A 25,988-nucleotide genomic window follows, 5' to 3' on the forward strand; every position below is an offset into this window, starting at 1 on the left:
CCTACATCGTATCCCAGCGATCGCAAGCTCGCCTGGCATGCCCGTTCGCTTCTGTCGGCGCCAATGAAATCAAATGTGCTACAATTTAAGCGTGACATAACTTTGTACACGTTGTGCCGACTAACATAGGCGCTTCATTATACGAGCTGCAAGCGATCGTGCCACCAGCGCCACTGGCGTCGGATTCGATGGCCCGGCGAGCCATGCCTGCCGGCTCCTGGCATACAGTAGGTCGTGCTCCTGGCCATCGGCGGCTGTCAACGGATCCAATACTGCTAACGCGGCCTTGCGGAAACACGTCTACAGTGTTCGCATAGACTTCTTTATATTGTCATCGTTTGTTTCAAACAACAGAACTGTGCAAATACGGTTGCTTTCACATTCTGTTCGAAGTTACACAGCAGTCCGAACTTACACGCAGGGGCGCCGGTTCTGGGCGGAGCTACCCGCCGCTCGCTCATTCGTACCATGTGTCCTGAAGCGCCGCATGCGGCAAGTCGCACACGAAGCGCCGTACGACAGATCGCACGGAAAATCGCACCATGTGTCTCGCGCTTAATCCTCATCCCAAGACTGCTATTATAACATCCTTTGGCCCGTTTGAATATCTGCACATGCCTTTCGGTCTTCATAATGTGGCCCAGACCTTTCAGCGTTTCGTTGAGCAGGTATTACGTGGCTTGACGTGCTGCTTTGCCTATCTTATGACATCCTCATCTACAGCACCACAGCCAAAGCTCGCAAGACTCTGCAAGTTTGGTCTTGTCGTTAATGGTCCGAAGAGCCCGTTCAGCGTTACAGAGTTGGATTTCCTCGGCCATCGCGTCACTGCACACAGCATTCGTCCACTCCTGACCCGCATCACAGCCATCTCTGACTTTTCTCAGCCATCCACCACCAGGCAACTGCCTGAATTTCTTGGCCTCCCCAACTATTACGCTCGCTTCATTCCTTGCAGCGCCAATAAATTGCAGCCTCTACACAAAATAAGATATGCCGTACCAACAAGCCCCTATTGCTATCCTCATCGACTACACAACCTTCTCTCAGGTCTCAAGACACCGAATATTCCCGTGGCCTGGAAGAACACTGCCGAGCACACGTTTAGAGGCACCAAAGAAACCATTGCCGGTGCAATGCTCCTTGTCCACCCTAAATGCGATGCCCCAGCATCTGTCACGGCTGATGCATCGGACACCGCTGTCGGTGTCGGTGCAGTCTTGCAGCAGTTTGTTGCTGGTGCTTGGCAGCCCATCACCTTCTTTTCCAAGAAGCTGGTGCCCCCTGAGCACCGCTATAGCATGTTTGGCCGAGAGCTGTTCGCCATCTACTTCGTTGTGGAACACTTTCAACATTTTCTCGAGGGACGCTTCTTCCATGTCCTTACCGAGCATAAACCAGTGACCTCCGCCTTGGTGTCCAGCAGTACCGTTGAATGTGGATGGGATGTACAAGATTTTTACAGCTGCTCAGTAGCATTTAGCATGTTTTGTCTCATCACCACAAAAATTATTGCCACGACACTCTGCATATATCAGCTCGGTGCATCATTATATGGTACTAACTAAAAGGACCTACTATGATGTAGCTCATGTCATATTTGCTTATTCAATCGACAAGGTAACATAGCAAATGTATTAGCAACATTGCAAAGTTACTCCAGGTGTTCCTACAGGTTGTGCATATTCAGAACGAACATGATCTCTCATTTGTTAACCATTGATTTATTCATAATCAGTGCACTCAATTAAGCCTCAGGTTTTATTCCCACAACTGTTTTGTCATAATATGGTTATCTGACAGTGTGTGGATGCACATCTGCATGACAGTCTGCTCTTGGCACCAGCCTCATTGCCACTGTGAGTGGTTGATGTCACAGTCTTGCATCTTGCGCCTCAGATTGAGCCATGTTCCAAGGAGGCCAACATCAACCAGTCGATGCCGTTCAAACAATGGCTGTGGTTGCAGGTACGTGCAGCGTGCTGCATACAAGTCGCATCCCTCACCATGATCACTTTCCCACACAACTGTTGCCAGCAGCAAGTCCCAGGAACGCAAAGCACCATGGCAGCAACATGCCTCCAGGTGCCGCACATGTGCCTCAGATTCTGGGTTGCGCGTTCTGTCACTCAGCAGCAGCAGGTCATTTGCACTGGAGCCCAGTGCATCAAGGAATGAATCTGGGTCTGGCTTGGTGGCCACCAGTACGCACAGTGCCCCACTACCTGCATGGGGCACAATCATCCTTTTGTCACTCACTCACTCGGTACGTAAAACCATGCAAAATATCTTATTCCAGTGGTTATCCAATAAGTAGTAAAGCCACAAAAACCGGAAGACATTTTAAGAGAAACTCCACTGTATTGGTAAATTATGGTTCTATAATACCAACAAGGCCACTCTTACTTTTACTGTAGGCTTCGCAAGCCAGAAAAGATGCAAAAATCTATACAGATGGTGATGCCACCTTGAAGGTTCCGCACGAGCTCGTCATTACCTATTGCATTTTGACAGTGCGTGCATGGCCTAGTCAAGTTTTTAAATTGTTACCTAAAGGAGCCAAGGATAGAACTTTGAAGTTTTGGAAACTTCTACTGTGACACAACAAAAACAGAGAGAGAGAGAAAAGAAAAAGATGCACTTAAAGCACCCGCACTAGAGGTTCAACACAAAATTTGAAACATCATAGGTAGAACTTTATTTTCTCATCTAATAATGAACCTCTTAGTGTATAATTAATGAAAATGGAGTGTTCAGAGAGTACTTATCAGTCTAAACTGTTTTTGTCTTTCTCCTTAGTGCTCCTTAACTCCACTTTTCCTACATGACACCTGCTCCTCACCCAGATTTGCCCCATATTCACAAATTGGCATAGACTGAAAGCTCTTCCTTAACCCCAGCGAGCTAGAAACTGCTTCAGCAATGCTCCTAGGCGATGTGCTCAGACTGTTTGAGATCTATCTCGATTCTTTGTGTACTTTTACAGAATTTTGGCTTGCAGAAATGTTGACAAGTGTTTCTGAAATCTAGCGATGACCTCAGTCGACAGGTATCGCTGCTCTCTGCTTTGTTGGATACTCACAAAAGCATTTGTGCCAACGAGGGTGAAACTAAAGAATTTTACTTCTGTGAGCAAATTGGGCTTTTTGGTGATTAGTGACACCTCTGATGTGGCCGACATCACACAGGGAACTACAAAAACTAAAGAAAGTCACCGACGATTACGATACTCCTCAACGCGAAATTTGAGCGCAGCTCTATATGACTTTTCATTTCATGTCTCAATATTTTGTATTATCATTATATAGGCACACGGTTAATATTAGGAAGAGAAAGTGGTGTAGCTGGGGCAGACAAACTGTATGTATCGTATTGCACATTGAAATGTAGCGACGTGTGGCACGACTGCCTAGCTAATTGGGGGATCGCAAGAGGCAGTGCATGGGTGACGCGTGGGCCCCATTCACAGCATGGCCCGAGACGGAGGTAGCAGGCAGCGAACATGCATTTTGTAGATCAGTGGCTCTGACATCGGGTGGAGATGTTCGGTTGAGAAGAGGTTGTGGGTGACAGGTTTGAAAATACCATCAAGGTAATGCACTTCTGGTAAGAACCTGTCTGCTGGGCAGGTCACCCCTTTGACGCACTGTTTGACAGAAAGCCACTGCAAGATTCCTGACAGATTAACACCACTTCACTGCCTTTAGTACCGCAGGATATTTCGGCCTTCGTCTTGGGACAACTACACGCATGGCAGATAAATCCAGGCCCAGGCTGCCCCCTCCCCCGCAGGTCTCCAATTTGGCTACACTTTGTGTACTTGTTCTCGTTACTGCCATCGTAGCCTCCTAGATAGTTTTTTGAGAAGCTATGGTACTGTTGGTGCCACATTAGTACATCTAAAAGACATGTTTTTTGCCGCAATTTAACACACACAAAAGGAAGACACATAAAGACAACACTGGTTTAATTGGGCTGTGACCCATGAATATATGTACACATACACACATTGTGCTGGCTGTTCACAAATCTACGTTACCCAGTGGTCAAACAATCTAGTTTCCGATTTGTAGAGCACGATAGATGTATCGCTAATGCAATTTGTACCTTTCTTTTTTATATAGTAAGCTTCCATTAGCTCACGTGCTGTTTGAAATCTACTTCTGCCAAGAATCCTAATATTAGAAAAACTCGGTTTGCACATGCAGGCCTTGCAGTGCGCAGGCAAAATGTGCCACGCCATCTTTCATTAGATTTAGTTCGTGTAAATTGCGGCAAAAAACATGTCTTTTTAGCAAGCACCAACTAGGCCAACAAGCAGTTCTGTTGCAACATATTATTAGTACATCGTGCGAGCACAGCACGGAATTGACCTGCATGCTTCACAGCTCCCTTGGAAATTGTAGTTAAATACAGCGCCGCACAACTTGACCTTTCTTGTATGCTGAGGAAAGCTGCCTAGGCCACCCTCTGGAGAAATTGTGGCAGCAAACAGAAAACATCTTGTGCCAACACCAACTTTCTCACAAATGCTCTGTAGGTTACCTGGGAAAAAATACTGAAATTGGCTGTTAGGACTCATAATTATATAGTTCAGAGTGCAGTTCTTAATGTTACAGAATTCCCATCTACTGTCAATACATCGGCATCTACATGGGAGTATGGTTACAAAAAAACAGCTGTAACTTGTTTTATTGAAACTATCCTGAAAGAAATATGTCAATTAACCACTAAGACAACTCTAACATTACGCCAGGTTTCATTTAGTTGTCACGATTGTGTAATTCACAGCGAACTTGTAAATATTGTGGAATTCCCTTTTATTTTGTCAATACATGAGCTTCTACGGGAGGGAAACGAACAGCCCCGTGTTTGTCTGCTAGAATAAAACTTTAGGCCTTCCAAGTTTTATTCAGATAATTAACTAGGAAGTATGCTCAATCGCAAATAACTAAACAAATGTGTTTAGTTTCGTGCACTCCTTTGGACTGCGCCTCGGTCAACGCATATCGTCGCTCGCGTTGAGGCTGTTCAACAGCCACCTACATCTAAGCAGTGCTGTAAAAGCCCTTCGCGGTAGCTCTGTATGTACGACGTAGTGAGTGATGTAGTGTGTGCCTGATAAGGTGACCAAGCGGGATATTGGTACCACTTCACTCCACCGTTCACTATGGAAAGGCCATCTGCAATTCATACATCTGAAGAGCAAAGTCTCTACGATGAGCGACGTCGAGAGCAACAGCGGGAGGCGGACCATCATCATCGTGCCAACCCGGCAGCCCTAGTAGCAGAGCGTGCCCTAAGTAAGCAACAAGCAAGAGCCGCCGCCGCCGAGAACGAAGCCAATTGTCAGCAACTGCACCAGGGCACGGGGCTGGGATTCAACAGCGCATACGCATAGTTCCAGAGATACTTTCTAGATCACAACTTCAGATCAAGCTGTCGAGCATGTGATCGATTGTGATTTGATAACGACCTCTCAGAAATCGACTGCTTACGTTTGGAAGAGCGATGGCAGTAGGCGGTATGTATATTTACATATCAAAACTCTATACCAACATAATTTCACCACAGCAACTTCACTGGTCAACCACCTTCACAGGGTGGAATGGCTCCTCAGTTTTTTGACAAATGTGGATGCAGGAATGAAAATAGTATTTTCGTCACCGTAATAATCGTCGTCATACCACTGTACTTCGTGTAAGTGAAGTGCTGGCTTTGCGCATGGATGCAAATATTTTGTCAAAAAGCTTGTATACTACAACACAGCACTTCAAATGAAAGGTATTTTACACGTTACAATATTTTACCAATGTATCCTTCTGGCAACTATCTATGTATCGAACTTGTACCTCCACTCCTTCAGCTAGCTTACTGTTGTAAACAGTGCGCTAGATGGCAACATATGGCAAGGTTTTGCCCGTTAGCACTGAACTTAGCGTCGCAAGTTGGTAGGTGGGCCTTATTAATGTGAAAGCATTATAAGACCCACAAGGCAGAAAAGCCGGCTTGTTCAAGGGGACGTCATCAGCGCCTTGCATGCTGTCGGTAGCCATAAACATAGTGAATGGTATAACAATGTTTATGAGTAGTAATTATGGGCAAATAATGTTAGAGTAAGGTGACCTAAGCCAGAGGAAAGCTAATTAGCTGGCAAGGTTCTGACTGGTGTTGTACAAGTCGCGGGCCGCTTTTTTTCGTCGCGACGATAGATTGGATTTTTTACAAGCGCAGAGGAGGGAACATGTAACCGACAAACCGACGCCTCAGAAGAGCACCTGAAATTATAATAAAGGAGGCGGTGCAGGGTCTCCAAGGCACCCAAGGGGTACAAAGCTGGAAGTAGGGCAGCCCGTAAGCGTGCCAGGGGGTGTTCGCATAAAAAATTGGCTGTCCGCGATAGCGGGCAGCCGATCTTATACACCCCTGGCACGCGTCCGGGTTCTAGCTTGGGTGTCCTGGAGGCGCCGCCAATAACGCGATATAATGACACGTTGTTACAATTAGTAAAAAACACGAGTGAAACGAGTACGTTCAGCCACCAACTTGTGACGCTTAAGTTCAGCACCACCGCGCCCCGCGACTTCTGCAACACCAGTCAGAACTTAGCCAATTACCCAATTAGTGTGAAGTGGATTAAGGTTGGTACAAATTACGGCAAGGTGGAGTTACGAAGGGCACGTGACTGTATGTCACGTATCGTGGACGTAACCAAATAAGAGTACTTTCGCATTCAATTCACGTAAAGATACTTAATTGACTTAATCTTTATATTTTTCAACCGCCTTTTGTAATTACAAGAGCGTGTCATTATTTCTTATTATTGGCGGTCCCTGCAGGACATCAAAGCAGAAACCCGGGCTGGTCCATGGGATGGGGCTCGCCGAGACTCCAACAACCAACCACCCTGCTATAATAGCAGGATCAAAGCGCGAAAGGATGTAGTCTTGCTGAACCCTTGACCGTCAGTGTGTCATTGAACTGTAGCACGATGCGATCAACTCGAAATATTGCGCGAAATGTTTAGCGAAGAAGCCGACTCCAGATGCGTCGAGGTCGGCAGCTAAAACCGTCAAAGCTTAACAAAAGCTGGATTCTACAGCAGCGAACCTGCCAGCATGAGAGCTGCCTTGCCTGGCCGGCTCCTTGAATCCTTCACAATGTCCTTCACAGCAGCGCCGTAGTCTTGCAACAGGCTCTTCCAGTACGTGCCTGCGATATATACCTCATTACAGTGCATATTTCGTAAGGAACAGCGTCTGGCCAGCCATACGTCGTACTCACCTAGGCGTGACGCCAGTCTCGCGGTCATCATGCCCAACAAACGCCCGGCGCCTACCAAAGCATAGAATGAACATAGAGTTTCTCCATAGTTTCTCACTACATTATTATAGAGAGAAACTGAACTAGCTTATTTGACTGTATACTTTAATTCGTATTTTTTCAACTAGGGGCGCTCAACGCGGATAAATATTTGATAAATGAACATATATAACCGAAAAATATAGTTAACATGTCATTTCTTACAAAGGAATTAGACAATTGTGTTTATTTCTGTTATCAGGGTATGTGATTTACTACTTGAATAAAGGTTTTAGACCTCACTGACGTGCGTTAAGCAGCCATAAGTTTCCAAATCCCCCACGTTTTCCCTTTCGCGCCTGCGCACAAACGTCGGGCGATGCCTCAAATGAACGCCTCGTCAGTGAACCTGACCTAGCAGACGGTCTCAAAGACTGACTGTGGCGAAACTTTGTTTTGTGTTCTAGCTTTCCAATTACTTTCTACGTCTTACTCTGTGGCGTCGGCAAACGCCTGCCTCGAGTCAAAAGGGATTAGGATCACTTATTATTATTCACGACGCACTGTGAAAGGTACAGCTTCCCTTGTCGAAGTATATGTTAATTCTGTGGCTGAGCCATAGCTAGTCATGGCTAGAGTCAATCACTCAACATGAGCTGTGCAGCTGAACCAAGGCAATCAAGGACTGAGCCTAGCCCATGCCGGTGCGCTAAATTTCAGTGTCCAATGAGTGCGCCTTTTGAGTGCAGTTCTATCCACGAGGGCGTTTCTCTCCGCAATGGCATCCACATGCCCATCCTTGGCTTGGGTGAGTACAAACTTGAAGCTGGTAGGTAGTGCTGAACTTAGCGTCAGAAGTTGGCGGCTGGGCGTGATTATATTTTTATCGTCCCGACGAAAAACGCGCCCCACGACTTTTGCAACACCTGTCAGCACGTTGCCTTCGTTATCTCCGCAGGTACATCGCACAGTGGCGGGTACTGCCACTCAACCGTGGTATATGCTTTGCGCCACTGTGGATACCGGCTCGTGGACACGGCCAAGCGCTACGGCTGCGAACAGTATCTGGGTGAGGCTATCGCGGAGAGCGGCGTGCCACGCGAGGAGCTCTTCCTCGCCACGAAACTGTGGCCGCGCGACTACCAGGGCGCTGGGGGCGACGGGCCACGGAATGCATTCCGGGGATCGTTGGAACGGCTCGCGGTTGACTACCTAGACCTGTACCTGATGCATTGGCCCGAGTGCCCGACTGAGTGCGTGGACCGACAACGCACGCTGGACGACACGTGGCGCCAGCTAGAGCTCCTTTATGATGAGGGTCTGTGCCGCGCCGTGGGCGTCAGCAACTACGAACGAGACGACCTTGAGCGCCTTCTAGACGTGTGCAGCCTGGTGCCGCACGTGAACCAGCTCGAGTTCCATCCACACCATGCGCCTGAGGAACTTCTGCGCTTCTGCGCGAGCCAGGGCATCCTCTTCCAGGCAGGCAGTGGGTGTTCGGGTGTCAGCCCTTTACGCTGAGGCGCTACTGCTACTGCAGGGCTACTCACCACTGGCCAAGGGCCGCCTGCTGGCCGACCCCGTAGTGTGCCGTGTGGCCCAGCACCACCGACGCTCATCCGCCCAGGTGCTGGTGCGATGGTCGCTGCAGAAAGGCGTCGTGGCCATCCCCAAGTCAACGCAGCGGGACCGGGTGCGCGAAAACGCACAGGTACGCTTTTGGCTAACCTCTGTGCTTTTGCCATTGAATAACAAATCCGTCTGTGCAAGTTGCGACTTCAATTTTGTTGATGTAAATGGGAAACAATAAACCACCGAAAACGGAACCTTGCAGAACTCCTCAGATGGTGGTACTTAATGGAGAATCGGGCTCGTTTACACCGAGAAACTGCAGTCTGTTACTAAGAAATGTTCGATCCAAGCAAGAATGTGTGGGTCGAGGTTAAGTTCACAAATCTTGAAACAGAGAAGGTGATAGGCAACTAAGTGGAAAGCTTTGCGGAAGTTCGGAAAGATGCAGTCACTGGCGAGCCCTCTGTCGAAAGCAGCAAGAACATCATTTGTAAATGCAATAAATTGTCCCGCATGAAACTTTTTTGTGAAATCCATGCTGAAAATGGCTAAGGATTGAATTGTTTTCCAGAAAGTTCACTAGATAAAATATTATGCTCGAGCATTTTGCATGGTATGCTAGTCAAGGATATCGTCCTAGTGGCGAACTGGCATCACCGGATTTAAACACTGGCACAACCTAACCATGCCTACCTTATAGTCATCAGGTAAGGGATGCAATGATACTGTGAAAAAATGCTTGATACAATTATAGAATATTGAATTTTGATGTGTCTTATAAATTTAGAATCAATACCATCAGCACATGACAATGGTTACACTTTTAATGTTTGCATGAACTTAAGCACGGCAAAAGAATCATTTGAAATAGGGTCCATACATGCATTTGTGCTGGTGCACAGGGGCCAAGTCAATTCAGCTGCTCGAAAGCCCCGAAATCTCATCATTCATAACAATATAGCATTCAGCACAAGGAACAGCTACCTGTTAGCATGAACAAGTGAAACTTCTTTCTTTCTTGTGATGCCGATAACACTCCAAGATTTCTTTGAATTTTGAACTAGCTATGATAAAAAGTATGCTTGGAGTCTTTAGCTGCATTCTTGAATAACTGAACGGCATGAAGGTAAGATGACTAGTATTCTAGAACACACAATTTTTAGCTCTGATAAACCTTTCTTTTTAATCAAGGATTTTACTGAAACATTAAGCCATGATGAGTGATGCCTACAGAGGATCATATGTTATGGTATACAGGGTGTCCTATCATGCACCAAGATTTAAAAATATGCAAATGCCTTGTATCTGGACAGAACCAAGATAATGTTGTTTGCCATGACTTCAAGATTAACTCCTAAAATATTATGATTAGATGGAAAGTGTCAATAAGCAAATTCTAAAGCAAGGGGAAAAATTCCCGATAAATCTTTCTTTTGCTTAATACATGCAAAGTGCCTCGAGCGGCCAGTGCACACAGCCGTACAGGCCTGGCCATTAGAAGCGGTGCCATACGCAGTCGTAAGTACGCCAAACGCTGAGATGGCCTGCAGTAGGGGTGTCATGGAACTCCTCAAGAACTGATGCCCGGAGATGGTGTGGTACAAGTAAAAATTCTGGTCCTTCAGCGCGTAAGCTGCGACGGTAGAGAATGTCATCGCGGAGCATGAACATGTGTAGCGCGGACTGAGAATGTCCAGAATTGAGACGATCAATGAGAACACATCAGCAGTCATCACGTCGTTCATCACGGATGTTGCGCACATCATAAATGGCCAGGACAATCTACAGGAAATTCAGGGCGGTTGACAGGATGATGGCAGAGGCAGTTGGCGTCCTTGTGCAAACGGCCTGATTTGTATAAAACTGCAAATTAATATTCTTAGAGCCCTGGAGCCCATCTACCCAATTGTCCAGTGGGGTCTTTAAAGGGACGCTAAAGTTATAAATGATTTCTTCTGCATCAGTAAATTACCGTTCTACAACACCAAAAACACCATTCTTGCAACGCTAAAACGTTTGGTAAGCCAGAAAAAGCGCAAGAACGAAATACGGGTGGCAACGCCTACTTAAGTTCCTGCACTTGGGGGCTGTGGCGTCTTGGATTTTGATGGCATCTTCTAGGGCCTACTAATTATATATAGCGGTACAGATTGACTACATTGTGTTCTAAAGGAACCAAATATTAAACATAGCAAGTTTTGGGAACCTTTATTCAGCCAAGGCGACCCAAATGCGAAAACATACTTTGGAATCCCTGACGTCACGCTGATGTACCAGCGCTGGGGTTTCGGCACGAAATTCAAACACTGATACTTGGACCTTCATTTTCTCATCTAATAATCAAACTATTTTTTTGAAATGACTGCCTGCAGGGTTCTCAAACAATGCTTCATTAGTCTAAACTGATTTATTGTTTCACTTTAGTGTTCCTTTAAGTGAGGAGAGCCAGCACAAGGCATCGTGATCTGTAACCACGAAAAATGTGCGGCTGTACAAGTCGGGCTGGAATTTGGCAACTGCCCAAACTAATGCCTGCCACTCCTGTTCGGTAATTGAAAAATTCCTGTCTGCGGGTGACAGGAGACAGCTGGTGTATGCAATTACGCGGTTTGTGTTACACTGCAATTGAACAAGTACAGCCCCAATTTCATGCCACTGGCATCTGTGAGTTCAGTGGCGGCAGGTGGATCATAATGAGCCAGCAATAGAGGAGCCGTGAGCAAGCATAAGAGGGTGGAGAAGGCTTTGTTTTGAGCAAGCTCCATGTGAAAGCAACGTCCTTAACTAAATAGGTGAGTGGGGCGAGTGATTTCGGCGAAATTCTTGATAAAACGACGGAAATACGAGCATAGTCTAACAAAGCTTCTTGCGTCTGTGATGGAAGACTGAACAGGAAAGTTCTGGACAGCGTGAATCCTGTCAAGGTCGGGTTGAATGTCAGGGGCACTGACAAGATGGCCACGAATGGTAATTCGACGTCTAAAGTGTCACTTGGATCAGTTCATTTGTAGGCCGGCGCGTTGGAAAATAGCCGTGAAGCAAGGACTCCATCATTCTTTCGAAGCTATCCGGGGCATTGCAAAGGCAGAATGGCATACCCTTGAATTGGTAGAGGCAGTCATTTGTTACGAAGGCAGTTTTCTCACAGTCCAGGTTATCTACCGAGATTTACCAATTGTCTGATCGGAGGTCTATCGATTAAAAGTACTTGGCTCCGTGCAAGCAGTCCAAGGCACCATCAATATGTGGCAAGGGCTCGACATCCTTGCGCGTGATTTTGTTGAGGTGTCTGTAATCCCCACAAAAGCACTGCCATCCTTCTTGACAAGGACAACAGGGGATGCCCGCGTACTGACTGATGGCTCGATAACACCTTTAGTGAACATCTTACAGACTTCTCATTGTATCTCTTGTCGTTCAGCATGTGAAACACCATACGGCCGGCGACGTATTGGCTTGGTGTCATCGGTGTAAATGCGATGGGTGACCACTGACGTCTGGGCTAAAGGGCAGCCGTTAAGGTAAAATATGGTGCAGTAGGTTCCCAAGAGACGGCGGAGGCCAGCAGCATGTGCTAGAAGGTCAGGTGCAATTATCTTGCTAAGTTAGTCTGTGAGAGTCGGTGAATTAGAGGTTCCTGTAGAGGGCGACGGAATTTCGGCCTCAAGAGCTGATATCTCACAATCATTCACAGGTGAGATGTTGCCTAATGACATGCGTCCGGCAACAATTTGAGTCGAGCAGTTAAAATTAAGGAAATGGAGTGAAGTTTGATTGCCTGTAACACCAAGCATGGCATGGGGAACGGCCAAATTTCTTTCAAGCAGTACGTCAGCAGTGGCACATAGTACACAGACGCCATCAGGAGCAGATGGTAACGGCAGTAGAGTAACTTACATAGTGGCTTGAGGCGACAGGCGGATGTCTTTGGGAGAGCATAACTGTAGTTGTGTGACTGGTCGACTACAGCAGCCGTGAGGCAGTTCAAGCTGAATGACACTAGACGCGCACTCAAACAGGGCTGAACGGGACGATAAAAAGTCTAAGCGCAGTATAACGTCGTAAGGGCATTGTTCCAAAACGGCAAACAGCCACTAGGTGCCCCTTGATGCCAGTGTGAGCAGTGCACATACCAAGCACAGTAGGCATTGCTCCGTCGGCGAAGCAGAGGGTGCGTGGTGCAGCGGGCAACTGTCCCCGCCATGATGCCAGGTATGGGAGCCGCTTCAGGCCACTGGGTGCATCGATCAATACACCTAAGCCTGTACTTATAACCACCGAATGGTGTCAAAGGTCCAACAATGTCCATATGAATGGTGTCGAGGCGTGCGACGGGGAGGAGACCACATGGTGGTGTAAAATGCCACGTTAACTGTCCAAAGTGCTGCTGATACCAGCAATGTGGCCATGACTGCGAAGAGAAGCTGTAGAAGGACGGTGGGAAGGTCTTGGTGAATGATATGGTCATCGCCCAAAACGTTGTCTCCGAAATATGTCACTGAGGTGTTGTCGTCCCGTGTTGTGAGGTTGCTTGCCACATCTGCAAGACGTTGAATGTCTGTGCGAATCTCAGCGATTCATCTTGCTTTGGTGAGGTAGGTTTTGAAGTGGAAAATCGGTTGGTCAGCAAAGCTACTGCAAGGGTGGCAGAAGTGTGCCGCTCGGAACTTGCAGCAGCTGGGAAGGCACTATTTCACATACCTTGTTGGCGAGGGTGGCCAGCGCAGACAGGTTCAGCTCCGATAGTGATGCCAAAACCATCTGAACCTTGGGTGGTAGGCACTAAATAAACAGTTCCTTTAGTAGACTGTTGTCGAAACATGAAACCCAAGTGCTCAGAAGTGCTTGCATTTGTCCGAGTTGACTTGGACGGCAATCACCAAGCTCGGTTGACGATAGCAGCACTTGCAGCCGCTTCCGTTCGGGAATAGCCATGCGCTCAAGGATGGCCTTCTTCAGCGTATCGTATGGAGTCCGGCATGGTGGTGCAGTTAGGATGTCGCACACTTTGACAGCGAGGTCATGGGGCAGGGTGCTAAGTAGGTAGCTATACCTTGCTTGCTGTGATGCTAGAGACCTGAAAATGGACCTCTACCTGAAAATTCACAGGGATTGTGGCGCGAAATACGTTTCGTGACAAGGGGACAGAAAAAAACACAGTGAAGTGCCGAACTACCAACTTTTTAATGACAGCCTGAGAAACAAAAAAACTTCTGCGCATGCAAAAAGAGCCAAGGTGTGATGTAGCACTAGATGGCCATGATAGCATATTGCCTGAGAAACAAACAAAAACAACTTCCGAGCGTGCAAAGAGAGCGAAGGTTTGACGTAGAACTACATGGTCATGATAGCATATTCTGAAAAAAGTGCATTTCTGCAGAATGTTTTCTGCGTATTAAGAAAGCGAATTAAAAGGATGAGTAAGCAAAGCAGGATGACTAAGCGAAGTAGACTAAACAAATTAAAGGGGGGGGGTGTACATCACGTGCCCATCTTTAATGCATTTGCACTTGGGCTTTCACCTTCAAGTTGTTTTGGGGATAACATAAGAGACGCTGTGAATCTTTTTCCAACGCCCAAGCGCTTGCTTTGCTTGTGCCTTTGGAGACTTGGTTGTCATGGGCACATCAGTGCTGTGGCAAATGAAAGCAAATAAGATAAAAGAAAATGGATGCATTTCCTACAACAGTCTGGCAATATAAGGAACTTCCATTTAGAGACGCTTTAAAGAAAACCACAGTGTCAAAATTAAGCCGCAGTCGGCCACTACGTAGTGCCTCATAATCCGATTAGTTTTGGCACATACAGCCCCATAATTCAATTAGTTTAATACTTCTGCCATGGTATGATGTGCCATGTGAGGCAATGACAATGCTCCACCCTCTCAAAGGTTATCAATATAGTGTACAACAACGCTTCATGCAAACACCTTCCCCTATGTGTTCTGTGCACTACAGAAAAACCAGCAGTGGTGCCTGTAAGGTAGCGGTTAACGTCAACTCACCACTCTCGTGTTGCACTAAACGTTGACGAAATTAAACATTTTCAGTCAACATCACCGCTAATCATTGTCAAAGCAAACAGCACAGAAAGCTTCGCTTATATCGATTCCCACAGTGCATGTGATCTGCGTAATGTATGCTATAACTGAAAGCCTGAGCACTTAAAACCATGAAGAGCTGGGTGAATTCTGGTTCAAATAACAGAATTTACATTTTGTCATAAAGTGTGGGCTGCCTTGAATTTGGCATATGTGCTGTGGTAGCAGAAAACAGTAAGCAACTCACATAGGAAATCACAAGAGAGTGAAGGATTCATGTGCTTTGCGATACTTATCTAAATTTTCTGCACTGCTGACAAAAATGTATCTGCCTGGTGCTAGTCTTTATTTTTCCACGTATCTGGTGCCACTCCTTTGTGTTTGTCTTAAATCTCTGTAGTGCTGTTCTTGCTTTGAGGCTGGAGCAGCTTGTGAATGCAGCACATCATGCAGGTATTTGACTTTGAGCTGAGCCCAGACGACATGGCTGCCTTGGGGACACTTAATTGTGGGCAGCGTTACATTGAGAGAGCAGGCGTGCAGTCCAAGATTGATTCACTCCTTCCAGATGGCTACAAGCTGGCTGGACGACTCAGCCTGCGCAACTACAGCTGAGCTATTGCGATGCGCTGCCATGTGCACATCATAATAAATATTGTGCTTTGTCACATGTAAAATGTGCTGTCCAAAGACTTTATTCATCAACACATTCCATTTTCCTGTTGCAGCATTTGGTTTCATCAGGAACTGAAGAACCTGAAAAAGCAAGTGCACCAGTCATAAGTTTGCAAGTCTACTGTCCTCTTGAGGGCTCACTCACACCAACATAAGGAACATCACTAGGATGTTCCAGAGACCAATCAAAGCCCTGAAGTAGCGAATGGTGCCAAGGAGATTGCAGATCTTGCTACCTGAAAGGAGAGATGGTGATGCAACATGCTGCCAATACCTTGTGCAAATGAATCATACCAGCTGTCATCTCCATTTTCTCTATGAATCCTTCATCCCGAGAAGTTGGCCTGCAAATTACAATGGAAGTAGCTGCTTATGCTGCCAACAAGAAATATTTGGCAATGAAAAACCCTACAGAATGTGCAGTTAGTGTAAAAAATACGATCATGGAGCACTGCGTTGGACAGTAGTAAGTTCACTCGCAGCATGGCATGCTCTGAAATCCATTTGCACATGGGAATTCAGTTTCAAACATATAGCAGCTGACAAAACCTTGTTCCATGGTATAGTCTTTCTGTATGCATTTCACGTCAGTGCAGTTAATAAACAGCTCTGTACTGGCTGAAATAAACTCTCACAGTTGCTTACACCAGAAATCTATAGACTGTACAATAGTTTTCCAATGCTATACTTTACCCCTGCTAAGCTTTTTGGTCAGTGTGGTGTATAGGCGCACCGAGGGCCGATAGCGTTGTTTGTGCTATAGTATAGCGCGTCACCTGCATTCACGAAGTGAAACGTCACTAAGTTTTTTTCTCTGTGTTTCGCACTTCAATCAGCCTCATTTCACATCCAGTTCATGTGCGCTGACATCCAAAAGCTTGGAAAGCATGACCAATTTTCTTTTTTTTTTGCCTGCTGCTCTGGTGCTGTGTGCCACAATGCGCCATGCACATGAAGTAGCAGGGTGTAATTTTACTTGTACTTCAAGGATAACAATCTTCACGACACATGGCTAACAATGCTTAGAAAGGGCAATGAACCAAAGTTGGGTTTCCAGCAAGCACTTACAAGAAGGCAACTTTGTGGACTAGGAATGCAAATGTTCGGTCAGTAACGGTGCATTCGATAGAAAAAATCTGAACAAGTTTCTGATCAAGAAAAAAAATGCACGAAAGTGTATGTACTTAGTTTTGCAAATCGTAGATTTGTCCCACCGTATGTGGTCTGTCCATGAAAGCTCTCCGTATGCTTAAAAGGTGACATGTCTGACAGATTGGCAACCAGTACTCCCCCCCGCGGAGCCGCTGGACCCAGGGAACGAAAGACATCCCTAATGCTTTCGTTATGTGTGACATGCAGCTACATATAGCTAATAAACCATCAAACATTCTGAAACTTTGGATTTGCCACAGGTAATTTGTTAAGAGGAAGGTTTAGCTCGGGTGCTCCTATCTAAATGCATGTAAATTAGAATTCGTTTTTCTCGCTAACCACTGCACCAAACTTTAACTTTGTTGCATTTAAACAAAAAACTTAATATAATGACTGAACCTAAAACGGACAAAATCGACATGTTACACACAGTGGGGTAGCAACGGGGGGGTGTTACATATGTCTGAAGACACCCGAAAATTGTCGATGTCCTCGCCTTCCTCGACAACACCCGAGGGGGGGGGGGGGGGGGGTGACAAGAGAGCTATCGGCCCCGGGTTACAGACGACCTAGCTACGCCACTGGTTACACATGAATCTCAACAAATTTAATGTGTAAATGTAGCTTTTGCAGAACCCTTCTACATAACGTAACAAATTGACGTAATATATAAATTGACACAACGAGTTTGTCTGCTTTGAATGATCTAATGGATGCCCTTTACAGAACCGCGATACCTGTTCTTGGCGGAGAGCTATTAATTTCTAAACGAGCTTATATTAATTCTTTAAACAAAATTCAGGCCCGAAATCGAAATTACGCTTCCAACAGTCACTAGAATTTAACTCTCTCTCAAATGCAAGAACTTTCATTAAAATCGCTCCAGGCGTTATCTCAGAAAAGCGTTTTTGCGTTTTACATTATTTGAATAGGCCGCGTCGGAGTTGGGCACGAGCTAGAGCTTCCTCTTGAGAAGCAACGTTCCGAACGACAAACGGGCTTTAGAGATTTATAAAAAGTAACTTTATGCAAAAAAAGAAAAAAAAAAAAAAAGATGCGACGTAACTTCTGTCCGTAGTACAAAGTACAAAAGTTGCTCAGCAGTTCAACGTTCAACGCCATAGCCACTGGGCTACCGCTGCGGGTACAAAAGTTCCACTACTTAGCCGTTTCCGAGTTTTGTAAAAGATAATTACTCTAACAACGTTTCTAAGGCTGTATTGCACAAATCTCGTTTACTGTACCGAACATAACTCTACCGGCACAATTTTCAAACGTAGGGGCAGTTACCTACGTGCGCAGTATTGCACAAACCTTGTTCACGGTACCGAACATAACGCTACCAGCACAATCTTTAAAAGAAGGGGCAGTTGCCGACATGCGCAGAACAGTATGGCGATACATGGTTTGTGCCACATACTGCTGCCAGCCTACCAGTGGTCGGCATTCTCCATCGATCAACACTGGGTGAAAAAGAAAAACGTAACTGTAGCTAACATTTCGACACGGGGTTTTGTCTTCGTCTCACCAATAATTGCGCCTTTACATATACGTCTATCGTGTACTCTAGAAGATCTATCTGTAGGAAAGTAAGGTCACGTTTGCCTTAGGAACCCTGAATGACACTTACAGCTTAAAGTTTATAACGGCACCGGCGTTCAGCAGCAACGTCCTGTAAAATAAAGAAAGAAGACGTAAAAGAAAGCATCTTGCTAGCTTAAAAACGTGAGTAGTTTCATTACTGCAGTCGCCGCTTACCCGAAGAGAATTATATCTGAGAGCATACCGCCACGGCGATCTTGATGAGCGTTGAACCGCAGTTTCCTTACTGCCGACTGCTAGCTTTCACATCCAACTGCTAATTTGCTATGCTTGCATCAGCACCCACGCGCAAAATAAACGCGGTAACGCTAACTAGAGTACTGCTGGAATACGGCCTACGCCGAGCTTAGTTGCAATGTTAGTTGGCAGCGCCAAGCTCTCCCTCCTCCTCTGTCTTCCGCATTGGATTGGCGCGGCTCGCTACGTGCACGTGGTTGTGCTCGCATTTCCGAGCCAATGCCTCCAACCACAACCATTAACATACCATTAATGTATGAAACTCTATGACCACAACCATATCACGACCACGTACATCCAACGCCTCCTATAGATCGGTACATCCCACATCATGTAACCTTTACTTTTAGGATGGTGATGATGATGACGTAGGCCTTGCGCAAGCCAAATGCCCTTGTCCATGGAGGAAAGGAGAGGCCCTACCCCCTCCGCGCGCTAGGAGAGAAGTGTGGAGGAAATGACGTAGTAGGTTCTCCTTTGTTTTGCTGTTTTTTTTATTTCTTTGCTGTAGTGGCCCCGCCTTTCGGGCCACAATGGCGGCTTTATTATTGTTCTGTGCGCTCACACGTGTTGCTCCGTAGGTTTCGTACCGTGGCAACGGCGCCGTGCGGGCAGGTTTGCGTTGGTCTCCGTGATTTGTTGCGCTGCGTTATTTGGACCGTGCTCTACCGGATGTTGCTTTGGCCAGGTGGGACAGAAGGAACTAAAGTTCGTGAAATGAACGCGCATGTAACGCTGTACGTAATGTACCGCGCCACGGCAATGGCTACGGACGAAGGAGTATCCGCGGGAAATGTTGCCCGCTTTGGCGGAATCATGCTAACGTGCTAACGATTGCAGCGGAGCGCGCGGGTCCGGGCAGCACGGTTGCGCGCAGCGCGGCGTAGTTTCGCGAGAAATGTAAACAAGAGAGGAGAGCAGGCCAGATAGGCGGAGCAACGCCATGAACAAACGCCAACTTCCGGCTTCACTTTAGCTTCACAAAGAGTGACGTCAGCGCCTCTCCTTAGTTTCCTTCCTCCATGCCTGCTAAACACGAGCTCACGGGATCCAATCCGCGGGCCGCATTTCGATGGGGGCGAAATGCAAGAACGCCCGTGTACCGTGCATGGACGTCAGACTCTGGAGTTATGGTGGCTAGAAGGGACCATACTGGAGTTTTGCAAGACGCGTAGCGCCACCTGCCGGTGCGAAGAGGCAGTAATTGAGTAGTGCAAAGCCCGACTCCCTTGCTAAGTTGCCTATGCAGCTAGCGACTGCGAAACAACGATTTAACTAGATTTTGGTCCATATTGCGAGTGTTTTGCGCATTTAACACCCAGACAGAGAGCTATGAATTTCTACGCTAGTCGGACGCGCCGCCGAACTGCCATTAAGCGCTTGCTGGCTCACTCTTCAGGCCACGGAGGAAGGAAACTCAGGAGAGGCCCTGACGTCACTCTTTGTGAAGATAAAGTGAAGCCGGAAGTTGGCGTTGCTCCGCCTATCGGGCCAGCTCTCCTCTCTTGTTTACATTTCTCGCGAAACTACGCCGCGCTGCGCGCAACCGTGGTGCTCGGACGCGCGCGCTCCGCAGCAACTAAACAATCGTTAGCACGTTAGCATGATTCCGCCAAAGAGGGCAACATTTCCCGCGGATATTCCTTCGTCCGTTGCCATTGCCGTGGTGCGGTACATTGCGTACAGCGTTGCATGCGCGTTCATTTAACGAACTTTAGTTCCTCGTGTCCCACCTAGCCACAGCAAAATCCGGAAGAGCACGGTCCAGCTAACGCAGCGCAACAAAACACTGAGACCAACGCGAACCTGCCCGCACAGCGCCTTTGCCACGGTACGAAATCTACAGAGCAACACGTGTGAGCGCACAGAACCAAAACAAAGCCGCCATTGTGGCCCGAAAGGCCTGGCCGCCACGGCAAAGGAATAAAAAATCAGCACAGAAGAGGAGAACCTACTACGTCATTGCTTCCACACTTCTCTCCTAGCGCGCGGAGGGGATTGGGCCTCTCCTTAGTTTCCTTCCTCCGTGCCCTTGTCCTTTGAAGCGGGCGATAGGATCCGGCTAGAGTACACTCTTTATTCTATGGTACACTCTAGATCCGGCCAACTAGAAAAGATATGGAAAAGATCACCTAAAAAAAAAAAAAAGACAGCGACACGTGCGTGCGCGTTCTTTATTATATGCGCTCGCTCGCGCGCATAGAATAACTTGTAGTCTGCAAATTAGTATGCTATGTGTTGCATAGAATTTGCAGTGTGCAAATTCTCTGGCATAACAAGTTTGTTTGTGCTGCCGCCACTCCTTCAGACGTCGCTTCGTTGTTTCTGGTTGTCAAGTGGTTCAAATGCACTCTAGTTTCAACCGTCCGTACTGCTCATTGCGTTTATGTCAGGCCATATAGCATGCATAGAGTCGTACTGTTGCCAGGCCGCTGCTATGGTGCCATCGTCCCATCTCGAAGCAGTGCATGTAGCAGTCGAACAGTGCTTTCTAGCCTCTTTAGGCCTACGGTGCTACGCAGTGCCTATGAAACTTGCGGATACCATCGCCATGGACCAAAACGTTCCCATGGACACAAGATGCTTCTTTGATCTATGATGGACCGGCGCCCTCCATCTTCTCGGTGCTCGCCCGGAATGTAACGAGGTGCTTCTGTTGCCAAGGTGAGCGTCCGTTTCCTGCGGGGTAGAGGCTCCTTGCTGGGGCACGCGAAACCATAGATGTTCCGGCCACCGTACTTGTACGTCAACGCACTCCCGACTGACGTACGGAACGTAAGGGCGGTGTGCGTGTCGTGTTTACGTTCGCTGCGATGTACTACTTGCTTTCACAGCTACGACGTCGGTAACTGCTCCGCTTTCGTTATGCCATCAGTGCGGTTATGACATATGCTGATGTTCTTTTTCTCGGCACCATAACGAGGTTCTGTTCGAGTGCGCAAAATGTTTTCGTTGCCCTATATTCTAACTGCGTGGAAACGAACGTCACAACTGTGCTGATGCACTGGCAGCATTAGTGCTGCTGTACCGTAAAAAAATCGCGCTTGCATTGGACGTGATTGTTTGTCTTGCGTGCCTGTGTGCGGTTCAAAGAGGTCAGCATACAACAAATCTTCGCAAGCTAAAAAATAAACCCCTTGATGTAGGGCGTTTTCATGTAATCTCGACTAAAGTGTCGTGGCATACTTCCAAGGCCTGAGGGCATTACAGGAAGGAGTGGTAAATAACCAATGTTTTGCACCGTAAAAGAAAAAAAAAAAGCAGTTACATAGCAAATAAAGAAAACATATTAGCAAAAGGCTTCATCAATGGCAGTCCTGAAGATGTCGGTGATGGCAGCGATGGAAGTTGGCAGGTAGTTACATTCTTTGCTAGTCTTCGGAATGAAAGATTCGCTGTAGGTATTAGTCCGACAAGGCGGCACACCAACTTAGTAGTTCTGGTATAGTGCCTAGAATATACTATTCTAGGCACTATAGTTCTGGTCTGAGCACCATGACACGTAGATGGGAACGGAAAAATGAATGTCGTTTAGAATCTGGTTACAATCATAGATATCGTGGAACAATGAAAGGCAAAAGCATTTACGGCACAAAGATAGTTCGAATAAGTCAAGTGTTGCTTTCATTGATGATACGCTGGCATGCTGAGGGTGATTTGATAGAATGAAACAAGCTGCGCAGTTCTAGACAGATTCAATAATTGCTGGAAGTGTAGTGTTTTTGAGGTCCCAGATAGTGCATGCGTAATCTAATTTAGGGCAAACAACTGTCACTGACGTTGTTATATATTACCTACTGTGTGTTACAGCATTTTGTCAGTTCATTGTTCTATTGTATATTTTATGTCTACTGTTTGACATCTGTTCAAATGTTGTGTTCCTAATGCTGGCTGCAGAGCTTCAACCTGCACCCTTATTTCTTTTTCCCACCCTGCGATAATCCCGATATGGGGATTGCAGTATCAACAAACTACAACGGGGGTGTTTGCCTAGCAACACTAGTTCTAGGTTGTAGCGGTTGGCTTAAACAGGTCGGCGCTATATCAAAACGGGGAAGCCAGCACTTCTCGTTGTCTTCTTCTCTTTCACTAGCACCATGCCCACTGCCTTCATTACAATCACTCCCCACCGAAAGAGTAGCCATCCTGGTGACCTAAGGAAAGGAGAACACAGGGGGGTCATGGCACTGCTTAAGCCGGGAGACGACAATTTCCTGGCCGCGACGACGCTGGTCAGAAGGCGCTTCTAATGGCTTGATAAGGTAGTTGACAGCGGATGTTTGTTTCACTGCCCGATAAGGACCGTGAGAATTGGAGAGCAGCTTGGACCAGCGCGAGCCAGACCAGGGAGCCAGGAGCAGAGCACATAGCCGTAGTGGATGAATCGTGGCGATGCTTTTGGCGCCACTGGCCCTGGGATGTGAACGAACGAGTGAGCTGGCGACATTCTTCAGCGTAAGCAGCCGCTCTAGAAACAGTCGTCCACTCCGAAGCATGTGGCCGGCAAGGTAGAATCGTGTCCATAGTGCTTAAAGGTTCGTGTCCGTAAAGTAGATCGAAAGAAAGGGGAAAACCCAGTGGTGCTTTGCGTGGCGGTATTGTAAGCGTAGGTGACGAAAGGCAGAATGCGATCCCAATTCGAGTGCTCAGATGAATTATACATGGCCAACATGTCAAGGGTGTGGTTGAAACGTTCTGTCATCCCATTAGTTTGAGGATGATATGCCGTGGTAGTGCGGTGAATGATGCGACACTCCTTTAGTAATGCTAAAATGACATCTGAAAAGAAAACGCGACCGCGGTCGCTCAGTAATTCTCGAGGTGCTCCATGGGCCATGGAGCACCTCGACCAGACGTCCCGATTTAGGCGGGACAGTCCCGCTTTTGCAGCCATGGTCCCGGTGTCCCACTGAGGTACTTGTGGGACGGCGTTTTGTCCCGCTTTGGCTTTCCCGAACGAAGCGTTGGTTGATAAATAGCTCTCAGGATCATCTCCTTTGAAACATGGGCGGTGCGAGCAACGCGAGCAAGTTTATTTTTTCCTTTTTCTGCTTTCCAAATCGTATGTTTTCGGAACGGCCTAGAAAGATACCTTGTCTCCATCACTAGTGGCTTTATCCGCTCTATCCATCACAGTACGGCAGCACTGCCTGACCGTGGCCTCCCCAAACTCTCGTCTGCTTGCATGGCTGGCTGGATATTGGATAGGCCGGACAAGGCTTGCTTCCGTGCTAGCTCGGAGGCTTGCGTTGTCCAGCGAGCCGCAGCCATAACCAAAGTCAACTGTCCCGATTTGTTGATGGCATGGTTGACGGCGCACGGCGCCTCGAAGTGGCTTTGTCAGCTTTGTTTTTGGGTTTTCGACTTGTTTCGTCGTGTCGGCGGCGACAATGCCCAAACGCAAGTGCAAATTCACGGAACAGCTGGGAAAAGAGTACCCCTTCATCAAGAAAACTAAGTCAGAGCGCGGATGTGCGCTGTGATGCATGTGGGTCAGACTTTTCAATCGCTCACGGTGGACGTTCGGATGTAGTAAAACACATCAGCTCTGTCAAGCACAAGCAGTGTGTGTCGGCGGCTGCTAGTTCCAGTGCAGTAACCTGGTTCTTCAGACAGGAACGTGCCGGGGAAAAGGAGCTCCAACTTGCTGCATCAGAGGGTGTATTCGCCTTCCACACAATCGCTCACAACCATAGTTTCCGATCAATGGACTGCACTTCAAAGCTTGTGCAGAAATTGTTCAATGAAAAATTTTCCTGCGCTCGCACAAAGGCAGAAGCGATTGCTTTGAACGTGCTTGCCCCGTTTGCAGAGGAAGAATTGAAGACAGACCTGCAGGAGGCTAAATTTATCTCAGTGTTCTGTGATGCTTCCAACCACAAGGATTTGAAGGTGCTCCCGATAATGGTGCGCTATTTCACCGCTGCTGCAGGAGTGCAGACGAAGCTCCTTGAGATTAACACCTTGCCAGGTGAGACTTCGGCAATGGTGAGCCAGTACATAATGGACGCACTCGAAGCCAACCAAGTCACATCAAAGCTGGTTGCTTTCAGTGCCGACAACGCAAATTGCAACTTTGGTGGTGCTGCGCGAAACGGGAAGAACAATGTGTTCTCGAGATTGCAAGATTCTATGGATCACAAGATCCTCGGAATTGGCTGCGCTGCGCACATAGTGCACAACACCGTTCAGACTGCTGCCGATTGCCTACCATTGGATATTGAGGCCGTGATTGTGAAAATCTACTCGTATTTTTACATTTACACGGTCAGGGTGGAGTCTTTCAAAGAGTTTTGTGATTTTGCATCAGTGGAGTACCAGTAGCTTCTGGGCTATAGCAAGACCAGGTGGTTGGCATTGATGCCAGCTGTTGAGAGGGTCCTAAAGCTCTATCCAGCTTTAAAGGCACATTTTTTGTCTATATACAAGTGTCCGTCTCTCATCAAGTCGTTTTTCGAAGACCCATGTGGAGAGCTCTGGCTCTATTTTCTGCATAGTCAAGCTGCTATGTTTGAAGCTACTGTACTCCAAATTGAAGGAGACACGAAGACAGCTGTGGAAGTATACCGTGCCTTAAGCCAGCTGCAGACCAAAGTGCAAGAAAGATTTGAGCAATCATTTCTGCCATCAAGTGTGTGCTCAAGGGCAACAGAGCTTGAAGAACAGGGACAAGTTCGAAGAGAACAGGTTGTGAATACTGTGGTGAAGTTTTATGCAACTTGCGCGTCATACCTCGACCGATGGTGCCAGCAGTTTGATGAAGTCAGAAGCCTTCTATAGGTCTCGCTTGGGTCACCCCCATGCTGGGATGACGTGCAGGTAACTGTAGAACTCATAACTTCAGAGTTCAATCATGTCACTGTTGATGAGAATGCCATGTTTGATGAAATCAATAATGTTTCAGATTATGTGACCGCTGAAAAAATTAAGGAATGGAAGGCGCAGAAAATATCTGTTGGGGAATGCTGGGTGGAGATTCTCGGGCATTTCGAGAAGAATGATGTGCCTTGTGAGAACTTGACGACCGTGCTGGAATATTGCATGTGCCTGCCAGGTACAAATGCACCAGTAGAGAGGGTGTTTTCTCTCATGAACAAGATATGGACTGCAGAGAAGACGCAGCTTAATGTGGCGACACTAAAAGCCATGCTTGTGCTAAAGGTAAATGTACGCATGACGTGCAAGCAATACTTTGCAAAAAGGAACATTTGCTAAAGAAAATACATTCCAGCCAGAAGTACTAAAGAAGGAGAAACTTTTCGCACGGGTTGATTTAGAAAAATGAAAATGGCTTTTGCGTGTTTGAAATAAAAATGTATGATTGAATGGTCTCTTCGTGCCTACCTACCTGCCTACCCCCCCCCCCCCCCCCCCCGCGTCCCACTTTGGGTTCTATAGAATATGCTCA

The 25,988-nt window shown here is 47.0% G+C and overlaps 3 protein-coding genes and 1 pseudogene across 4 annotated transcripts; 2 read left to right on the plus strand and 2 right to left on the minus strand.

The window, feature by feature from the left end:
• Positions 1-1,703: 1,703 nt before the first annotated feature.
• LOC126517473 (mitochondrial import inner membrane translocase subunit Tim29-like) lies at positions 1,704-7,411 on the minus strand. Of its 2 annotated transcripts, none has more exons than XM_050167197.3 (3): positions 7,285-7,411; positions 7,135-7,212; positions 1,704-2,225 (listed from the first exon to the last, which is right to left on the minus strand). In XM_050167197.3, exons 1-3 carry the CDS (start codon positions 7,313-7,315, stop codon positions 1,849-1,851), a joined length of 486 nt encoding a protein of 161 aa, XP_050023154.2. In that variant the 5' UTR covers positions 7,316-7,411; the 3' UTR covers positions 1,704-1,848. The 2 variants fall into 2 exon arrangements, with proteins under 2 accessions (XP_050023154.2, XP_050023153.2); XM_050167196.3 differs by having other exon boundaries at positions 7,111-7,212.
• A 295-nt stretch (positions 7,412-7,706) lies between these two features.
• LOC126517471 (uncharacterized oxidoreductase ZK1290.5-like) lies at positions 7,707-15,591 on the plus strand. Its single transcript, XM_050167194.3, has 4 exons — positions 7,707-8,110; positions 8,261-8,784; positions 8,843-9,013; positions 15,368-15,591. Exons 1-4 carry the CDS (start codon positions 7,954-7,956, stop codon positions 15,527-15,529), a joined length of 1,014 nt encoding a protein of 337 aa, XP_050023151.2. The 5' UTR covers positions 7,707-7,953; the 3' UTR covers positions 15,530-15,591.
• LOC126517475 (protein SMIM7 homolog) lies at positions 15,592-18,755 on the minus strand. The gene is made up of 5 exons (XM_050167198.3): positions 18,500-18,755; positions 18,372-18,413; positions 15,884-15,933; positions 15,735-15,825; positions 15,592-15,670 (listed from the first exon to the last, which is right to left on the minus strand). Exons 1-5 carry the CDS (start codon positions 18,523-18,525, stop codon positions 15,655-15,657), a joined length of 225 nt encoding a protein of 74 aa, XP_050023155.1. The 5' UTR covers positions 18,526-18,755; the 3' UTR covers positions 15,592-15,654.
• A 4,770-nt stretch (positions 18,756-23,525) lies between these two features.
• LOC140214210 (uncharacterized) lies at positions 23,526-25,933 on the plus strand (annotated as a pseudogene).
• Positions 25,934-25,988: the final 55 nt, after the last annotated feature.

The sequence above is a fragment of the Dermacentor andersoni genome, chromosome 11, assembly GCF_023375885.2.
Source record: "Dermacentor andersoni chromosome 11, qqDerAnde1_hic_scaffold, whole genome shotgun sequence".
NCBI lineage: Eukaryota > Metazoa > Arthropoda > Arachnida > Ixodida > Ixodidae > Dermacentor > Dermacentor andersoni.

Bases quoted from the DNA above. Each gene is read 5' to 3' on its own strand.
- LOC126517475 (XM_050167198.3), bottom strand. From the start codon at position 18,525: ATGCTCTCAGATATAATTCTCTTCGG. The intron at 18,414-18,499 runs GTAAGCGGCGAC...TTTATTTTACAG, and splicing joins TCAGATATAATTCTCTTCGG to GACGTTGCTGCTGAACGCCG. The intron at 15,826-15,883 runs GTATGATTCATT...CTCTCCTTTCAG, and splicing joins GAAAATGGAGATGACAGCTG to GTAGCAAGATCTGCAATCTC.
- LOC126517473 (XM_050167196.3), bottom strand. From the start codon at position 7,315: ATGATGACCGCGAGACTGGCGTCACGCCTAG. The intron at 7,213-7,284 runs GTGAGTACGACG...TATATATCGCAG, and splicing joins GAGACTGGCGTCACGCCTAG to GCACGTACTGGAAGAGCCTG. The intron at 2,226-7,110 runs GTTCGCTGCTGT...TGCCCCATGCAG, and splicing joins GGCAGCTCTCATGCTGGCAG to GTAGTGGGGCACTGTGCGTA.
- LOC126517471 (XM_050167194.3), top strand. From the start codon at position 7,954: ATGAGCTGTGCAGCTGAACCAAGGCAATCAAGGACTGAGCCTAGCCCA. The intron at 8,111-8,260 runs GTGAGTACAAAC...TTATCTCCGCAG, and splicing joins CATGCCCATCCTTGGCTTGG to GTACATCGCACAGTGGCGGG. The intron at 8,785-8,842 runs GCAGGCAGTGGG...CTGCTACTGCAG, and splicing joins GCCAGGGCATCCTCTTCCAG to GGCTACTCACCACTGGCCAA.